Genomic DNA, 17,055 nt, shown 5'->3' with positions numbered 1-17,055 from the left:
ATTCACTTTTCCCAGAAGAAAAAGAAATTCCTCCTTATCGTATGGAGAATGTACACAAAACAGCAATATTCTCATATTTTTCCTTCTGTACAGAACATACAGTGAGTGTACACAGGATCTCTCTTGACTCTATCCAAACAGTAACATTTGGAGCACCTAGTCAAGTAGCACCTTCACTGTCTATCTATAGTATCATTACCAACAGAGATACAGACAGGCATTGATTGTATTATACAAATGAGTAAGTACAAAGTAGGCTGGAATAGACAGGTAAAGGGGTTGATGCTTTAGCTGTCTAGCAGATTTCAAGCAATTGAGTCAGCAGTCCATCCCTCTGCAGAGAACTTCCTTAGGACTTTTTCAGTCTATTTGAACTAGCACTTCTGGTCTCATAGAAGCTATTAATGTAACTTGTATTTAGGTGGAAATTCTTAAAAACAAACAGACTCCTTTCTGCTAAAATGTAACATGACTTCCTGGAATTTCTCAGTACTATATGCAGTGAAGTTACACCTTGTTGTAGCTCGTGTAAAGGTGGCAGAGTACAACTGCCTATATAAGAGCATTCTTGTAGAAAAGCCAAAGGGTGGGGAAGACAGAGTATTTCCCTCCACTGCCTCAGCTCACAGGCTTTAATTACCTGTTTATGCATCATGTGAGTCTCTGAAGACTCCCTAAACAGCTTTCAGGTGGTTTTGAAGGCGGGGATTGGCAAGAATAGGCCCTATTTCAGATTAAATTGCTTGCCTCCCTAGCTGTTTGCATGATCAACAGTAAGCAGCAGTTCATTATGTTAACGTCTAAATATTAGGGCACACTTTAAGAGAAACTTCATGATAAACTACCTCTGTAAGAAACACATGCTGCCATCACAGCAACAGTTCAAGAAACAAAAAATTCATTCTGCCATTTGCTAGTGCCTGCAATGAATTCCTCTGGCATCTCAGGAGTAAGGTGAGACACCTGGCAGTAACTATGCATGACAAACTTGAATTCATATGAAAAGAAATAATATAATCCCTCACAGTGTCCTGTTCTCTCACCACCATGCTTCCGTGCCACATTGCAGCCACTAAACTAAGCGAGGACCTAACACAGAACAAAACTCATCCAGATTTCCTCCTTTCCCTTCCATCAAGAGAAACAAATAAATAAAAGTCTGCCACACCAGCTAAACCTAAACAAGCATAGACACGTGAATTAATGAACATATGGAGGAAAGGTAAGACTTGTCTCAGCTGCAGCTTCAGTTGTGTATGGTAACCTACAGCAAAAATACTTTAGGCTTCATCATTAGGATTTTTTGGTGGTGCTTTTAGAAGGACTTTAATTGTAGGAAGAGGCAATATCATTTAGAAAAATAACTTTATTTTCCCATACTCAGTGTTAAAAGAATCTGGAATGCAAGTTGAACTTAACAGAAAGCAAAACCCAGCAGTTCCATCATCACTGACATTTAGACACTACTCCAGTTGTTCTTTTAAGTTTTTGAGAAACTTGAGTCATTTTGGATCTAAAAGCAAGACTCCTGATACAGTAAGAGGTGTAAAATTACAAGTCTAACTCTTATCAGGCACAAACCTGAAGTTTCCCTGAGAAGATGTGATTACAAACTAGTGTATAAACTTTATATCACATTATCAGGGAGGTTTAAGAGTACAAAAGCAAGATTTAGTGACAAAAATTTAACCACAAGTCCTTAATACTCCATGCTGAAGATGAAATTTTCAGGAGGATTAAGGATTACATATTACAGAACTACAGCAATCAGATTTAAGTTAAATGATGACAGCTGGCTTTGGTATATTCCCTTTTGTTTAGTTTTCAGATCAATTCTAATGTTATTTTCCTGAGATCTTTCAGTACTCAGTATGAAGTCTGTGCAGTCCAGCTGCTTCCCCACCCCCCTTTCATCCTTCCCTTCCAGCTAGCATTACATTCATGGAAAAAAAAAAAAAAAAAAAGAGGAATAACCATGAACAACATGCATTTTCCAAGCCTTACAACCAATAGTTTAGCCAAAGGAAGTCCATTAATTACACCTTTTAGATAATAAATATTCCAAAAACTGCTGTCTTCAATTTTGTACCCAAAGTTCCAAGCCTAATGTGCAACGTAAGGTATCCCCATCTCACTTGAGACATGTCTTCTCTCCCCCTTGTCCACGGACAAGGCAGGGAAGGCGTCATCACCACCATATCAACATGGTGAGAACCATTATACCCATTATCAGCACCACCACCGTCAGTGTTACATGTTAAAATACACAGCCGTATACAATTTGTACGTATGTTTTGTAACAGGAGCATGCAGCATTTCAGTTCTTTTGCAGATGCAAAGCTTTGTGTCGCAAATACTCTTCCAAACATTTCACTGCAAAAGGGTCAACATCAGTGTCGAACTTATTAGCAAAAAAGTGGTGGTTTCGTAGCATCCAGTTCAGGTCTCCCACCCCAAAAACACAGACAGAGCGAATGTGAACTCCACTGCATGGTGGGTAGGGTGCACCTTTGGACACATCACCTTCAAAGTACTGCCACTTGACAAACCTTGCCAGTGCATTCATGTCGGAAACATCGTACTTGTCACTAGAAGAAACTGCACCTGGGACTTCAGGGATTCTCTGAATTGTTGCCCACAGATACTCATCTGGGCTGTAAGTGTCTTTTGCCCACTCAATGAACTTAAGTATTTTGCTGCTTTCTAACACGTATTCTACAAATCTTCTGCTAACTACAAAATAGGCACTACCAGAAAAAATTGGAGTACTGAGAGGTGGTAGCTGTTTGTCTACACCCGTGTTCTTTATTTTACCATCAATAATCTCATGGTGTTTTTTCCACCTTACTTCTTTATAAACAGGCATTTTTTCTGTTTCCAAGCTGTTTTCACCTTTAAGAGCTTTTAATTTCTCTACTATTTCCTGGTTGGTCTTTATAGGAAAGTCCATGCCGCAGAGGTTTATTAGGTATTTCCAGTTTGAACTTCTTCTGTAGAGATCTTTCATGCAGTTAATGTCTGCCTGCACCCTGCTCCATGAAGCATACACAACACTCTCTAACTGGCTGGAAATAAAGACATTATCAAAACATGAGACTATTCCCTTCACAGCAGCAAAAAAAGATTCTGGAGACTTCTTGTCAACATGAATGCAGTAAAAATTCTGAGGGGCATAGATTGATCTTAGAAGTCTATCAAGCATCTCTATTTTGTGATAAACCACTATTGAGTAAGCAATCGGAAATTCTGCTTCTTCATTGCTGAGAGGTTCCATAATGTATTTCCTAGTCTTGGTGAAGGAGGCACAGTCTGCTGTCATGTTAATATAATCATTTGTTGTTAGTCTAGGGCGTTTCTTAAATGACACTGACAACGTCTCAAGCTTTACCTTTTGAATTTCTTCTATATCCCCCTCTATAATCTTCGTGCAATTAATATTGCCGATAGGGTCTTCTTTTGTCAGCTCTAGATGTCTCCGATTTAATAAGTCTTGTTTCTGGTTAACTTTCAAAACCGAAATGATTACTAAAATTAGAGTTAGACCAAATAAAAGCCTGAAGCATGGGTTGTGGCAAAACCGTAATTTCCTCTTCAGCATTTCAAATACCAGGTACCTTTGCAGGGCTAAAAAAATTGCCCTCCACTCTGCTCATATCAGCTTCAACAACTTCAGAAAAAACAGTTTGTGTTTCTCAGAAATTTGGTGAGTTAGTCAGGAAGATGGAAGGAAAAAATCCTAAAATAAAGTAAAATATGACTGTCATTCAAATACTAAAAGGTTTTTTTAAAAAATTACCAGTTAATAATTACATTGCTATTTAGTGAGAGTAAAAAGGTAAATAGTTCAGCCAAAAATATTCTGTTGAAAATTAAATGAATGAGTTTATTTTTCTAGAAAAAGATTGGGAGAGGCAGATAGTTTTCATGAGACACTATTTCCTATCTTCTACCAGTTGTAGCACTAAGACTACAAACCAAAGTTCAGTAAGAAAACAGAGCTGATTCAGCTGCATCTGACATGATTAAAACCAGTAAATCAGGTAGGTTACTGAGAAGCAAGCATTTGATATTAATTCATGCTTCAGAGTTTGACACGAATGTTTTATATGTTCAGCAGTGACATACATTTCATTATAACTTACCACTCATTTCCTAGATGCTAGTCATGCTTTATCTTCTCACCAGGAAAGCAGCCCCTAAAGCTTTTCAAGATTTCTATGTGAGGTACTGTCTCTTCAACATCCTGCAGATGAGCTTAGAAACACCATCAGGAAAGAGCTGATGAGAATGAGAGAAAGAAATTAGTATAGCATAGCTCCTCAACTTTCAGAGTTGTAAGAACAGCTGTGACTGAATTGCTGAAGTACCCTTTTAAGGTAAAAGGCAATGCTTACAGCCTACGTATAAAGCTGATTTGTGTTAAGTCACTGCAAATGCACAAATCTTAGAGCACAGCAGGGTTGTGTTACCATTGTTTAAACACACTTGTTTTTGTGATTCAGCAATTGCTTTATGTGGAAATATGCTGCAACGCTGAGTTGCAGTAAGATTTATAATAGGTCAATCTTACTTTCATCTTTATTTCACATTATTTTTGTTTGTTAGTCCTGTTTCCTCTTAAGCACCGTTTTTCTGTTTCAGGAGTCTCTGACGGGATCACTGCACAGTTTTACAGCTGCTACAGAAATTCAAACCACCCTCTAATTGCAAAAAGCCAATACATTTTATAGAGAATGTCTTCCAAAATTTAATCTACAAGTTAAAAGGTTAATGAAATATTGAAGTATTTGAGGGATATACAGCTCCTGTAATCTTTACTACTTTCAAGAAAAATTTCGTGCCTCTGAATAACTGTCTGAACAGCTCTAAGAATAATTACTATCCAAAAAAACTGGTAAGAAAATTTGTGTAAGAAAAAGAAGTGTGCGCTTCTGTGCTTTGCTGTAGGCTAGTTAGTGTAAGATTCTTCTTTTTTGCCCCTCTTTTCTTTAAGCTACCCCAGTATCATTTTAGCTTTTAATTCTCAAACTGTGGCTTTTAACCTGCTACTCGCAAATCTCAGAGCAGGTGTGTGTAAGAAACTGAGGCCTGGCATCACAGAGCTTTTTGGTAGTAATGCTGCCATGGGGATGCACTACACATTGGGTCTACCACTAATGTCCACAGGATTGCAAACTGACTGTGGGAACTGATCCACGTGTAGTAGTAGGTGGGGGGAAGGTGTGGATCACTGTACAAATGTCTAAGGATCAGCGGTATTTTAAGCAAGTACTATAACCAAATATTTTGTAATTCAAGGCACCAGCAGGCAGAGACCACAAACTATTTGTGACTAACAGCATTATATAAACATCTTATTTACTGTAAAGTGTACTCTATTTTCAGAGTTATAGCTATGATTATTTTATCCCACATTTCTAATTTATCTTAGGTAGACAGACATTTTTTCCGTTTTAGGTGTATAGTGAAGTCAAACTGGAAGAACTAGAATTTTAACCCTTCAGGTAAGTGGGTAGGTCAACTAGAGTGCACTTACAGGTGAAAGCATAGAGAGGTACCTTTTAAGTATCAGGTCTCACACTTTGAATTTGAACTAAAAAAAAATTTAAAAGGGAAATTCCACAATTACCACTTCTAGTTTGCAATGTGGCATCAAACAAAATGACATAATTTAGAGCAAATTTTAACATGCTTTATAACTTATCACACACTTGCTCACTTGACATCCTTCTAGTTTTGACAAGTAGATCTGATCTAGTAACAGTAATATCCATTACATATGAAATTAACAAAGGAAGGCTACTAGCTACGTGATAGTCTCCATAATCTCTATCGAGTCTGTATTTCCATAGGATGAAGCTTGTGATACTGGTTACCCTTACTGTTTTCTGCCTACTAACTTAGAAATGAAGACTTTTCTAGAACTTAAAATGTACTTCAAATACACTTACATTTGTGAAGGGGGAATCCTTCTTTCTTTAGGATGAGACTTAGCACTACTATTTTATCCTATTCTCAGTTTTTATAGAAGGACTAGCATTGTGGAGTACCACAGACTTCACGAGGATTGCCACCCCACTCCCTGTTCTTTACAATGCAGGAAGACAGAGCCTTAATCGAAAGCTACCATTGCAGTCTTCACCTTCTACAATTTCCAAAGAATAAAGCTTGCTAAGAAGTCTTTCCTGCTCCTGTTTTAGAATAGAAGTTAGTTGAAAGCAGGATAAAGAATCTCTTTCAGAAAGGCCTTGTATACCCAGCTGGGTGCAATTCCTCTATTGTTTGGAGCTCAGAATAATCAGACCCTGCATTTCTATTATACCAAAATGAGAGATCTGCAAACATTTACACGTTAACATGGCTCTTATCTTTAGGTAGCAGTTTTTCTCCCACAGTCAAATTTCTCTCACTGACACGCTGCTTCCTCTGAACAGTCTTAACAGTAAGTTATGATTTGTTTATGCTTTCAATTCCTTTTGTAAAAAGTCCTAAAACTTGATCATATCCCATTCTTTGCAAAAGCTGACCTTTACAGGATAAGGAAAGATTTGGTACCTTTCGTCTAATAATATACCTATGTTTTGTTTTATAGTTTTACGAGCCTAGAATACTCACTAATGTAGCTTCAGACTGCATTCAGTAAAGCTTTTAACATCTTTTTCTGAAGCTCTGCATAGCTTTAGTGTGCACACTAGGCCATGCGGTGTCAGAGGCAGCACTCTGCACTGTGGGAGAGTGGGAGGGAGGTTTGCACAGCCACAGATAAAAGACTTCATGCTGCAGCCTTGGTCTTGCTCTCAACCGAACTTCAATTGCAGAAGTAATGTACTTGACCCGCTTCCTTCTTTTACTGTCTCCCCCTCAAGTCAGCCTGTATTTCTGATGCAGTATTGTTAAAAGGGGAAACTTAGGCCCCTGTCCCCATGATGCCATAGCAGGGCTGGTCTCCAGCCCCCACAGCCTGGCCACGGGCCCTGACAAGCGGTGATCAAGTCCCAGCCCAGCCTCGGGCCCCTGTCCCCAGGGAGTGCCTGATGCCAGGGCTGCCCCTGTGCCCCCTCGCTGCCCCGCTCCAGGCTGGGGTGGTGGGATGGGCCCTGGCTGCCCTGAGAGACCCACCATGGGAGCCACCGGCCCTGCAGCACCCTGGAAGTCTGCGCTCACCACACCGCAGTCCAGCAAACCCAGGCTCTGGGTTTTAGGCTCTTGTTTGGACTGATACGGCAGAGAGTGAGAGATGTGTCTTTTCCTAAAAGAGGTTAAAAACAGTGGCAGTCACTAATCAGTGTTACACTAGGGTGGCACTGCTCTCTGGGGCTATTAATTCTGCTTGAATTACGGTGTCAGGATTGGGAAAACAGGATTCCTGTTTCTCAGGCATTGCAGGGCCTCCCAGCTCATGTAAAACGCATCACCAACCCTCCTCTGTCCTGTCTGAAGTAGTTTAGAGAGCGAGTGGAACCATAAACAAAGTAGATATTTTTTGTATTTACGCAATTACCATATATTTTTACACTGAGTATATTTTTTGCTTGGAAAAAGCAGTTAGGGCTTGCTGTGAAATGGTACACAGACCCATCTCATGGTAAGATAAAAATCATTAGGGGCTGGTGGCACAGGAGCAAAAAAAATCAGATCTCTTTCGATTGTGGCACTTCAGTCTTTTCTCACACCGATGGCAAAACTGTTGAGGCAAGATGTTAAATGCAAATTCAGCATGCAAAAGGAAGCACTGTAACCTCCAAAACACACCACAGGCCAGTATCAGCACCAAAAGTTCAGAAGCGGGTAGGTAGAGGGTAAGAAAGTACTTTGGAGTACTTCAGCAGCCTATAAATCTTGTGAAAGACTGACAGAAAGGCAGGAAAGAGCTTAGAGTTACAGAGCATCACGGAGGCTGTCAGGAGGTTAAAACCAATTATAATAAGAGCACGGAAGGTCTGATGGGTCTTGCAGGCTTAGCTGCAATGTTCTAGTGTCATGACTCTGTCAGCCTTGTGGGCTGCTGAACTAACGTGCACCCAGCTCCTTCTCTTCATTTTTCCTCCTATTCCACTTCCTCTAACAAATACAAGAGGAAGTAGACAGTGATGTTTGCTCTCTTGTAGTTGCTTTGGTGACTTTTGGTATACAGCTACTATGGAGAGGACCCAGCAAGATGAACATTATGCAGGCCTCTATTATATGTCCACGGACACATTAGCTTTTAATCAAAGCTTTACAACAGGTGTTTGGAAACTGCCTGGCAGCTGCATTAGTATCCTACATCCATTCACGACAACCTGAGATTTTTGTTTATATAGAAATGTATTGAAGAAAAGCCAAGTGGAAAACGCAGTGCTGAGTACACCCACCTCTGAAATGGGCCAGAAGACAAGTAATCGTTTTGATGGGTGGGGAGCGAGAGTCAGAACTGACTTATTTTTCCCTTTTCTTGCCTCGCAGGGAGGGAAGATAGAAGGAAACTTCAGCTACCCCTGAGAATAGTAAGTGAGCAGATGTTGACCAGATCCTTGCTGTTCTCTTTCCCCATTCACAAATTCCATCTGAGACACAAAGCTTTTCCTCAACACTTCAGAAGGCAGCCCTCCGCTAAGCGTACATTTGCTGGGAAGTCCGTGAGTTTTTCCAGGGCATATCCATGACACTTCAAAGCATATGTGTCCTGCAAGCAGTTATTACAATTAACCTGTCTCCATTCAGGTTCAGTTATGCAGAACATTTGTTCTGATGAGGAAGTGATTTTTAAAGCCGTAAGCAGCTTGCACAAATACAAACACACATAAGCACAAAGACAGACTCTACAGGTTATCCGCAGAAATCTCCCAGAAGTAGTCACATTTACTCAGCATTTCCATGATATCAGGCAGCACAGTCCTGAAAATAGATACTCCTGTAACTGAATTAAAGTACTCGTGTTTGTTCCGTTAAATAGTCTTCAGTCTTACTGAAAGTAAGACTTGGTCACAAGTTGAGTACTTGGGTTACCATTAGACTTTATGGGACTAAGACCTTAATTCTGAAAGTCATGCAGAGGCAGTAGCAGGGTTCCACATGGGTGCAGTTGTCTGCTTATTAACAACACTCTGCAAGAGCAGGGCTTTTCCCTCAGAGCTGCTTAAAAATGTCACTAATAAAAAAGAAAAAGACACTTCCTTTTCAGAGAAAAAACCCCACATTTCTAGTCCCTTGAAAGCTTAGAAGGCAGCTTTAAACAAAACTCCACAAACAACTAGTACTGCTACACCTACCACTACATGGAGATTAAATAGAGTAGTTAAAAGCAGATACCTGTTTTTCAGGGGGAAAAAAAAAAAGAAGTGTGGAAATAAATTCAAACCCCAGGGTTATTTGGAGATCTTATGTTCAAATGTCTGGAATCTGACACACTAAATCTTTCTCTTTTAAAAAATGAGTAAAACCCGCATGAACGTACACTCAGTGTGTAAAATGGCATTGAAAAAATGTAAATTTTGGCAACCTTTCCAGTACTCTATGGTACTACTGTATCACGTAAATCTTCCTCAGAACAGTTCAAAACCTGATTCCCATTTGCATTCATGTTCATCCTTAGAGGACCCACAGGAAGAGCCATAACTGTAAGAAATTTCAACTAAGGAAAGTCATTATGGCAAATTAATTCAGTGCCCAGTTCCTACCTCAAGCAGTCTGTGACTCTTAGTACTGACAAAAAAGATACATTTTACCTCAAGGTAACCTGCTTTAAAAGTACACTCATAAACAAAAAAACCCACAAAATCTTTAAAGTAACATCCAATTTAACACCCAGTACAACTTCCTGGTCTTCATCAAGGTAATTTGTACACATTGGCTACTTCAAAGTAAAATGCATATCTGTTTTTTTCACATTATTCTAAAATAGGAACTGTAATTTCTCAAGGAACAGAGCACTCACTGCACTCCTCGCACCCAGCTACAGAATTTTGCAAATTGCTGCCTTGTGACAACGCTGTGTTTCAGAATGGCAGACTGTTACAGGAAAGGTAATATCTATCAAATCACAACTAAATCTCATGGGGGAAGGAAAAGGTTGTCAATTTTTGAGTACTTGGATCCCTCTTCAAGGACATTTGTCCACTCATGTGAACATTTTGGTAACACAGTTACCAAACACACAGCTTTTGTTATGCTTTGCAATGTTCTTGTCTGGTAGGTGCAACAGCTTTCTGAGATAACCTATCACAGTTTTCTGAGATGTGATGAGGTTTCTGTTTGTTTTATTAAGCTTCTCTACTAGTGCCATGATTATCCTCCGCATAATAATGCTTCACAGTGCAAGAAGTGGTTTCCCTGAAGCTATGAAGTAAACCTAACAGCACAAGTTATTTCGGTTGTACTAGTTGGGCGTGCTACATTCCTGTGGAATTACCTTTTTTCACCTTTCCTAAGACAGAATTCTAGGTTGACAAAGTTATGTGTTTCCAAGCTTCAGGAGCTTATGAACCAAAGTAAGCAAAGAACTTTTGGATTATGTTGGAATCCAAAGGAAAACCAGGAGATTAGAAAAAAAAATTAAATCTTTTCATAAGACTAGCAGTGGGTTTTCCACTGTGACAACAAATTTGGAGAGCAGGATTTTACTCAGTAAATCACCACATTATCAGCAAAGCAGACTGTAAATCTGCAGCTTCTATGTTCCCCAGTGCATTTTGTTTAAGTTAGAAAAAAAGAGAACAGACTTGGCAAAGGTATTCATTGGCGTTTTTAAGCAACTTTTGGCTCTTCTGGTGTCAAGAAAGCTGTATTACTGCAGACAATTCAGATTCATAGGGAAGAGATGATGCTGGTAACTGATGTTTACTACAGGCAGAGTAAAGAATCACTGAGGAGAGAAAATAAAAGTGTTTTCTTTTGTATACACCTACTTTCAAAAGCCACGTACCATCGTAGGTGAGCTCCAACTTGAGCTACAAATACTGCATTACTTTTCACAAGAATTTTCAAGTTGAAGTCAGTAGACTGAAATGCTAGATTTGTCTCCTCTTTTCTTACCACCGTTTCTAACTCTGTCATTCTTGCCAGCTCTGAGGTCGCCCACCTCATATTCCATTAAAAAAGAAATTTAAAATTGCAGACTCCAAGACAGCAATTCCATCCTGCTGCCACTCCTCTTTCCCACAAGGAAATCTACTTCTGAGCAACACTGAAAGGAGGCAAAGTGCCAGAGCATAACTGTCAGGCTTCTGAGTTCTCCCACCCAACTTGGGTCACAGAAAACTATTTACAACCTTCTAAACAGCTTTACTGTTCTGGGGAAAAAAAAAAAAAGTTTTCTTCAAAGTTTTCCCAGTTCTGGCGGGGGGGAAGCCACACCCCAGGACTGCAACACCTCAGGAGCACCAGATGTCCCCTGTACCCTACTTTCGCTAACAAATTTCACATCTACCCAGCACCCCCGGGGCCAACAGCCTGCCCTGGGCTCCCCTGCATGCACTGCTGTGGGAAAGGGGAGAAAAGGAAAGGGGAGAAAAGGAAAGGGGAGAAAAGGAAAGGGGAGAAAAGGAGAAGAGAGGAGAAAGGAAGGAGGGGGGAAAGGGAAAAAAAAGGAAAAGGGGAAAAAAAGGAAAAGGGGAAAAAAAGGAAAAGGGGAAAAAAAAGGAAAAGGGGAAAAAAGAGGAAAAGGGGGGAAAAAAGGAAAAGGGGGAAAAAAGGAAAAGGGGAAAAAAAAAAGGAAAAGGGGAAAAAAAAGGAAAAGGGGAAAAAAAAGGAAAAGGGAAAAAAAGGAAAAAGGAAAAAAAGGAAAAGGGAAAAAAAGGAAGAGAGGAAATGGAAGGAAAGAGAGGAAAGGGAAGGAAAGAGAGGAAAGGGAAGGAAAGAGAGGAAAGGGAAGGAAAGAGAGAGTAGGAGGGGAGATAAAGACCGAAAGAGAGAAAGAAAAATAAAAGAAAAATGAAAAAAGAGAGAGGGAGAGGAAGAGGAAGAAAGGAAAGGAGAGAAAGAGGGGAAGAAAGTAAAAAGGAGCCGAAAGAGGAGAAGGAGGAGAGAGGCACAGCAGCTGCGCCTCCCCTGCCCTCCAGTGCGACACCTGCCCGGCGATCCCGCGGCTCCTGGAAGAGCGCTGCACCGCTCCGCAGGGCACGAAGCAGGCTCCCGGGAAGAGCGATGCCCACAGCCCGGCCCTAGCCGCCGCCTGCTCCGGGGCCGCGCCGCTCCCGCCCCGCCCGCCGCACCCACCTGCGGGGCCGCGGCCGCTCTAGTCCGGCGCGGCTCGATGTGTCGCGACCGGGAGGCACCCCGGGGCAGGCAGCGCTCCCCAGCAGCGCAGAGCTGCACGTCCCCTGCCTGCGCGGCCCGGCTCTGGGCTCCCGGCCGCCGGCCGGCCCCCCGCCTTCCCCGGCACCACCCACCCACCAGCCAGCCCGGCCCGTCGCTCCGCGGCGCCCGGCGCCTGACTTTCTTCACAGCCGCTCGCCCCGCACCCCCTCCACCACACTGGCGAGCTGTCGCCAGCCCCTTTTGCAACTGCTCGTTTAGCCTTCTCGTTTCTTAAGGCTTGCCCTGGCCGTGCCGGTAACGTTGAAACCTATGTAGGACGGAGCGGGGGCAACTCCTCGGCGGCTCATGGCAACAAAGGGCTTTCTCACCGTTCCACAGGCCACCCCGGGAGACGGCCTGGCCGGTCCGGAGGAGGCAACATCCGCAGGGCATAGTCCAAAACGACCACAGACCCGCCGGGACTGTGCGGCATGGCAGCCCGCTATGGGTGCCACCCCGGTGGCGAGGGGGAAGCCACGGCGACGGCGCTGAATGGGTTTGGTTTGGTTTGGTTTGGTTTGGTTTGGTTTGGTTTGGTTTGGTTTGGTTTGGTTTTAGCAGCCGCGCGTTTGTGAGCGGGGACCCAGCGGTGCCAGGGCTTCTACAGATGCGGGTGCGCAGCGCCCACCCAGCTCCGGGCTGCCCGGCGGTCGCCTTTCGCGGGCAGATGTGCTTTAAATGGGTCAGTGGGTGGAAAAATCGAGAGGCGGAAGAGGGGGGTGGGGTGGGAAGGGAAGGGAGCAGACCTCGCCGGGTACGAAACTTGCAGCGGTGAAAAGAAAAGCGTGTCTAGACAGAGTCTAAGGAAGACTTTGGTTTGTGGTTCACTTTGTCCCGTCCCAATTAATATGTTATCAAATTACTTAAGAAGAAAACAGAAAATTAAATTCCAAGGAAATAGGAAGTTCAAAGAAAGCATCTTCCTCATTAAAACACTCAAGTGCTGCAGCCTGCAGCAGCTTGAAGTGCTTGCAGCATTCCCCAAGAGTCCCTGCACATCAGCGTTATCTGGCGTGCAGAATGATTTGGCAGATCGAAGCAGACCTAAAGCACTCTTCTGTCCTTTCCTCATCTCAGTTTGAGCTCCCACAGGAGGTTCATGCATATGCACAGTAAGCAGGATCAAGGGGCTGAAAGCTAACAAGAAAATGAGAAGATTTGGTTTCAAGGCTGTCACTAGGAGATGCTGCCAGGAGAAGGGGAAATTGCCTCCACATGTGGCCGCTTAGGTTAGTTTGGGAATGGACTGCAAGACCTCAAATCTGCATCGTCATGTTGTCAAGAAAATTTTCATTATATGTGTACCTTCTGGGTAGAGAAGTAGTGTATAACTACATGCTCTCTTGGCAGCCCTCCCTTTTTCCTGACAGATGGGGGAAAAAAGGGGGTCTTTCTAGTGTGTCTGTTATTTATAGGGCTGAACTTCTGGTGGAGCACCATACTATAAAGGCCTTTCCTCTGTAAACCCAGTAGAGATTGGTAACAGAAGTTTCCAACAGGAGTGAGAAATCTGGGGGGAGGGGGCAAGATTTCCTACTTATTTCTCCCATGGAGAGTAATGGTTTATGATTACAGCCGATGACTGTATCTTGTTGGTCTTGCATGTAAATTAGAACAATAAGTCACAGGCAGTTCTCTCGCTAAACCATCTGCAAAGTATCGCAGTATTGCCATTGCAGTACAAGAACTAGTAACGGTAGAGCTGAACACCAAGTATTCTTAAAAGAGTGAACTGGGTGCAAAGAAATGTGTTGGATCAAAACAAGCAAAGCACCAGAGTTGATATATATTGCTGCAGTAACAGAAAGTACCCTCTAACTACTTCCTGCAGAGAAAAAAAAAAGGCCAAAAAAAAGCAAAAAAAAAGCATTAAAGTCATTATTAAAAGTACTTATTTTGGGTAGACAGCTGAAGTTCAGAAGTCTCTTATTCTCTAACCTTTGCACAGGTAAAAAGTGGAGTTCTTTGTAGACTGACATGATTAGAGAGATTGTAATCCTTGGCTGACCATGCTGGCAAAGATTCATCATTTGTTTATCGCAGCTTTGTGAAATTTCAAGGACTGTGTTTCAGTTACAGTTCCTTTCATGGATAGTTTTTGTAAACTGATTCTGAAAGAAAATGGATGAAGTGGGTTTGCACCTGGTTTTCACTGTTCTAACCTTGAGGCTGGGATATAAAGGTAACAGGGTCCACAAGCTGCCCCTCCTACTCTGTGATAGACCAGTGAGAGAGATGTGACTGTATGGCAGCTATGAAACAAAATAAAGTAAAACAGAAAAAAAGAGATGTCATTCACAATTTTGGAACTACTGATAGAAGAAATAACTAAAACAGTGGAAGTTAGTAACAAAATATAGACAAAAGTGAACAAAAAGCAAGTCACAAATATGGGAAATTTGAACTACATGATTGATTTTCTTGTAAGTCTTGACTGATTTGCATGAAATCAATTTGTACATTAATATTTGATAGCTGTCGTAATACCAACAAGCCAGTGAGAAGAAGGCATACAAACAACATAATTGAGAAAGTTTCAAGAACAGTGTTCTGCGCATGGCTAAACTGACATAGTTATGGTACAGGGGAATACAGCTTAAATATGTTTCCATTAGGAGGACATCTGTCTCATAGGTATGCTTGCTCTAAATTGGTATTAGTATCTCATTTGTCATTTGACAGCTGCCTCCAGACTTTGAGGCTTTTTCTTGGAAAACCTAAAGAATACAGAACATTTTTAAAGACCTTCATCTTCTTATGCTCTGTCAAAAGTTTGAGCTGCAGAGAATTTTTTAAACCTAATGCTTACTGCTCATTCTTGTATCTTCTCAATTTTACATTTTAAGGAAGTAAAAGTTTCCTTTTTCTGAAAAGCCAGACAGTGGTCTATATTTTGTAATGTTAATAGCTCCTCTGCTAAACTTTTCAAAAGATCACTTGTCTGAGTTGTTGTGTCTAATAAGTGTAACCCCAATATCTGTTCCTTGTGATATTAGGAAGATGCTAGATCCTAATATCTAATCTCAGGTAGCCAGAGGATCCTAACCCCAGTTTTGAATCTTGCTAGAGCTTGAAGGTTTCTTAATATGGAGACTGTGCCTTTACTGCATTAGCCTTCTCTGAGGAAAGACTTGCTACAGTCCAGAAATCTATACTGTCTTTTCTGTAAGCATCCCTAGTAACATTTCCTTTTGTTATAAGGTTTATGACACTTCACATTCTTGCCTAGATTCCCCACGCTGCTTGTTCTGTGCCTGAGTAGGGAAAAAAAAAAATTCAAATCTTCAAATTGCAATGAACTCCTGAAAGTTGAACCTCAGCATAAATCAGAGGGGGTTGCCAGAAATGCAAACAGTGTGTGTGGGGGGAAAAAAAAAAAAAAGGTCTGAGGAAGATGATCACAACTGGCAAAACCACTTTAACACAAAACATTGTCTGACAGAAGGAAGACACCCCACCCCATTTAAGAAAACATATCTGAAGCACGTTGTAGCATACTTCTCTTTGAAACTGAGTGTCTTCTGATATGGGTGAGTATTCATTTGTAGGCATGAACATAGCTCATGCCTAAAGTTAATAAGGGAAGGTAATGTTTTCTCTGTCAGAATATGTGTAATACATATTAGAAGTACGCTTTCATTTTACCCGTTGTGTGTTTACACAAAATTGTCATACTTTTTGAGAGGCAAAATTTTCAGGTAACTTTAAAATACATTTAATATGGATAAACTATGCTGGTACTGCATGATCAAGGCCATCCTGGGATAAACTTCTTCCAAGACACTGGCTGGCAGTTAGTACTAATTACAGAATCGAAAATAGAATGGAGTGGATTGCAGCCTTGAGTGGCCAAAATTAACTGTAAAACATACACTGGATAAATTAGGGACCTCTCATTTGTACCACTGTGGTGGGTTTGACTTTGGCTTGCTGCCAGCTGGCTACCCAGCTGCTCTCTTACTCTGCCTCCTCAAGAGAAGAGGGTGAGAAAATAAGATGGTAAAGGTCATAGGTTGGAATAAAGACAGGGAGATTTCTTACCGATTATCATCATGGTCAAAACAGACTCAGCTTGGGAAAGATTACTTTGATTTACTGACAATTAAAAGTAGAGTAGAATGGTGGTAAACAAAGACAAATCTAAAACCACTTTTCCCCTAGACCCTCTGGCTTCTTCCCAGTCGCAACTTCACTCCTCTGTTTCTGACTCTCCTACCTCCTCCCCTCTGAGCAGCACAGGGGGATGAGAAACGGGGGTTGTGGTCAGTCCATAATAGGTCTGCTCTGCCACTCCTTCCTCCTCATGCTGTTCTCCTGCTCCTGCATGAGTCCCTCTGTGGGATACAGTCCTTCATAAATTGGTCCAGCGTGGGTCCTTCCCATGGGGTATAGTCCTTCAGGAACAGACTGCTCCACTGTGGGTTCTCCCCCTGGGCTGCAGCTCCTGCATGGGTTCTCCACTGGCTGCACCTTCCCTCAGGGTATATCCACCTGCTCTGGTTTGGGGTCCTCCATGGGCTGCAGATGGATACCTGTTCTACCATCGTCCTCCATGGGCTGCAGGGGGACAGCCTGCCTCACCATGGTCTTCTCCACGGGCTGTGGGGGAATCTCTGCTCTGGTGCCTGGAAGCACCTCCTCCTCCTCCTTCTGCACTGGCCTTGGCGTCTCCAGGGCTGATTCTCCCATGTCTTTCTCACTTCTCTCTCTCATAGCTGCTGTGCAGCATTTTTTACCCTTAAATACATTATCACAGAGGTGCCACCAGTGTCACTGATG

General features: G+C 42.1%; 1 protein-coding gene across 2 annotated transcripts; it reads right to left on the bottom strand.

The window, feature by feature from the left end:
- Positions 1-1,348: 1,348 nt before the first annotated feature.
- On the bottom strand, positions 1,349-12,335 carry GCNT1 (glucosaminyl (N-acetyl) transferase 1). Of its 2 annotated transcripts, XM_054808763.1 has the most exons (3): positions 12,196-12,335; positions 4,143-4,278; positions 1,349-3,736 (listed from the first exon to the last, which is right to left on the bottom strand). In XM_054808763.1, exon 3 carries the CDS (start codon positions 3,596-3,598, stop codon positions 2,318-2,320), a length of 1,281 nt encoding a protein of 426 aa, XP_054664738.1. In that variant the 5' UTR covers positions 3,599-3,736; positions 4,143-4,278; positions 12,196-12,335; the 3' UTR covers positions 1,349-2,317. The 2 variants fall into 2 exon arrangements, with proteins under 2 accessions (XP_054664738.1, XP_054664739.1); XM_054808764.1 differs by lacking the exon at positions 4,143-4,278 and having other exon boundaries at positions 12,196-12,308.
- Positions 12,336-17,055: the final 4,720 nt, after the last annotated feature.

This window comes from Grus americana, chromosome Z (assembly GCF_028858705.1).
Source record: "Grus americana isolate bGruAme1 chromosome Z, bGruAme1.mat, whole genome shotgun sequence".
Classification (NCBI taxonomy): Eukaryota; Metazoa; Chordata; class Aves; order Gruiformes; family Gruidae; genus Grus; species Grus americana.
Note: the sequence above shows the minus strand (reverse complement) of the source record. Positions and strands in the feature narration are given on the sequence as shown.

Bases quoted from the DNA above. Each gene is read 5' to 3' on its own strand.
- GCNT1 (XM_054808763.1), bottom strand. From the start codon at position 3,598: ATGCTGAAGAGGAAATTACGGTTTTGCCACAACCCATGCTTCAGGCTT.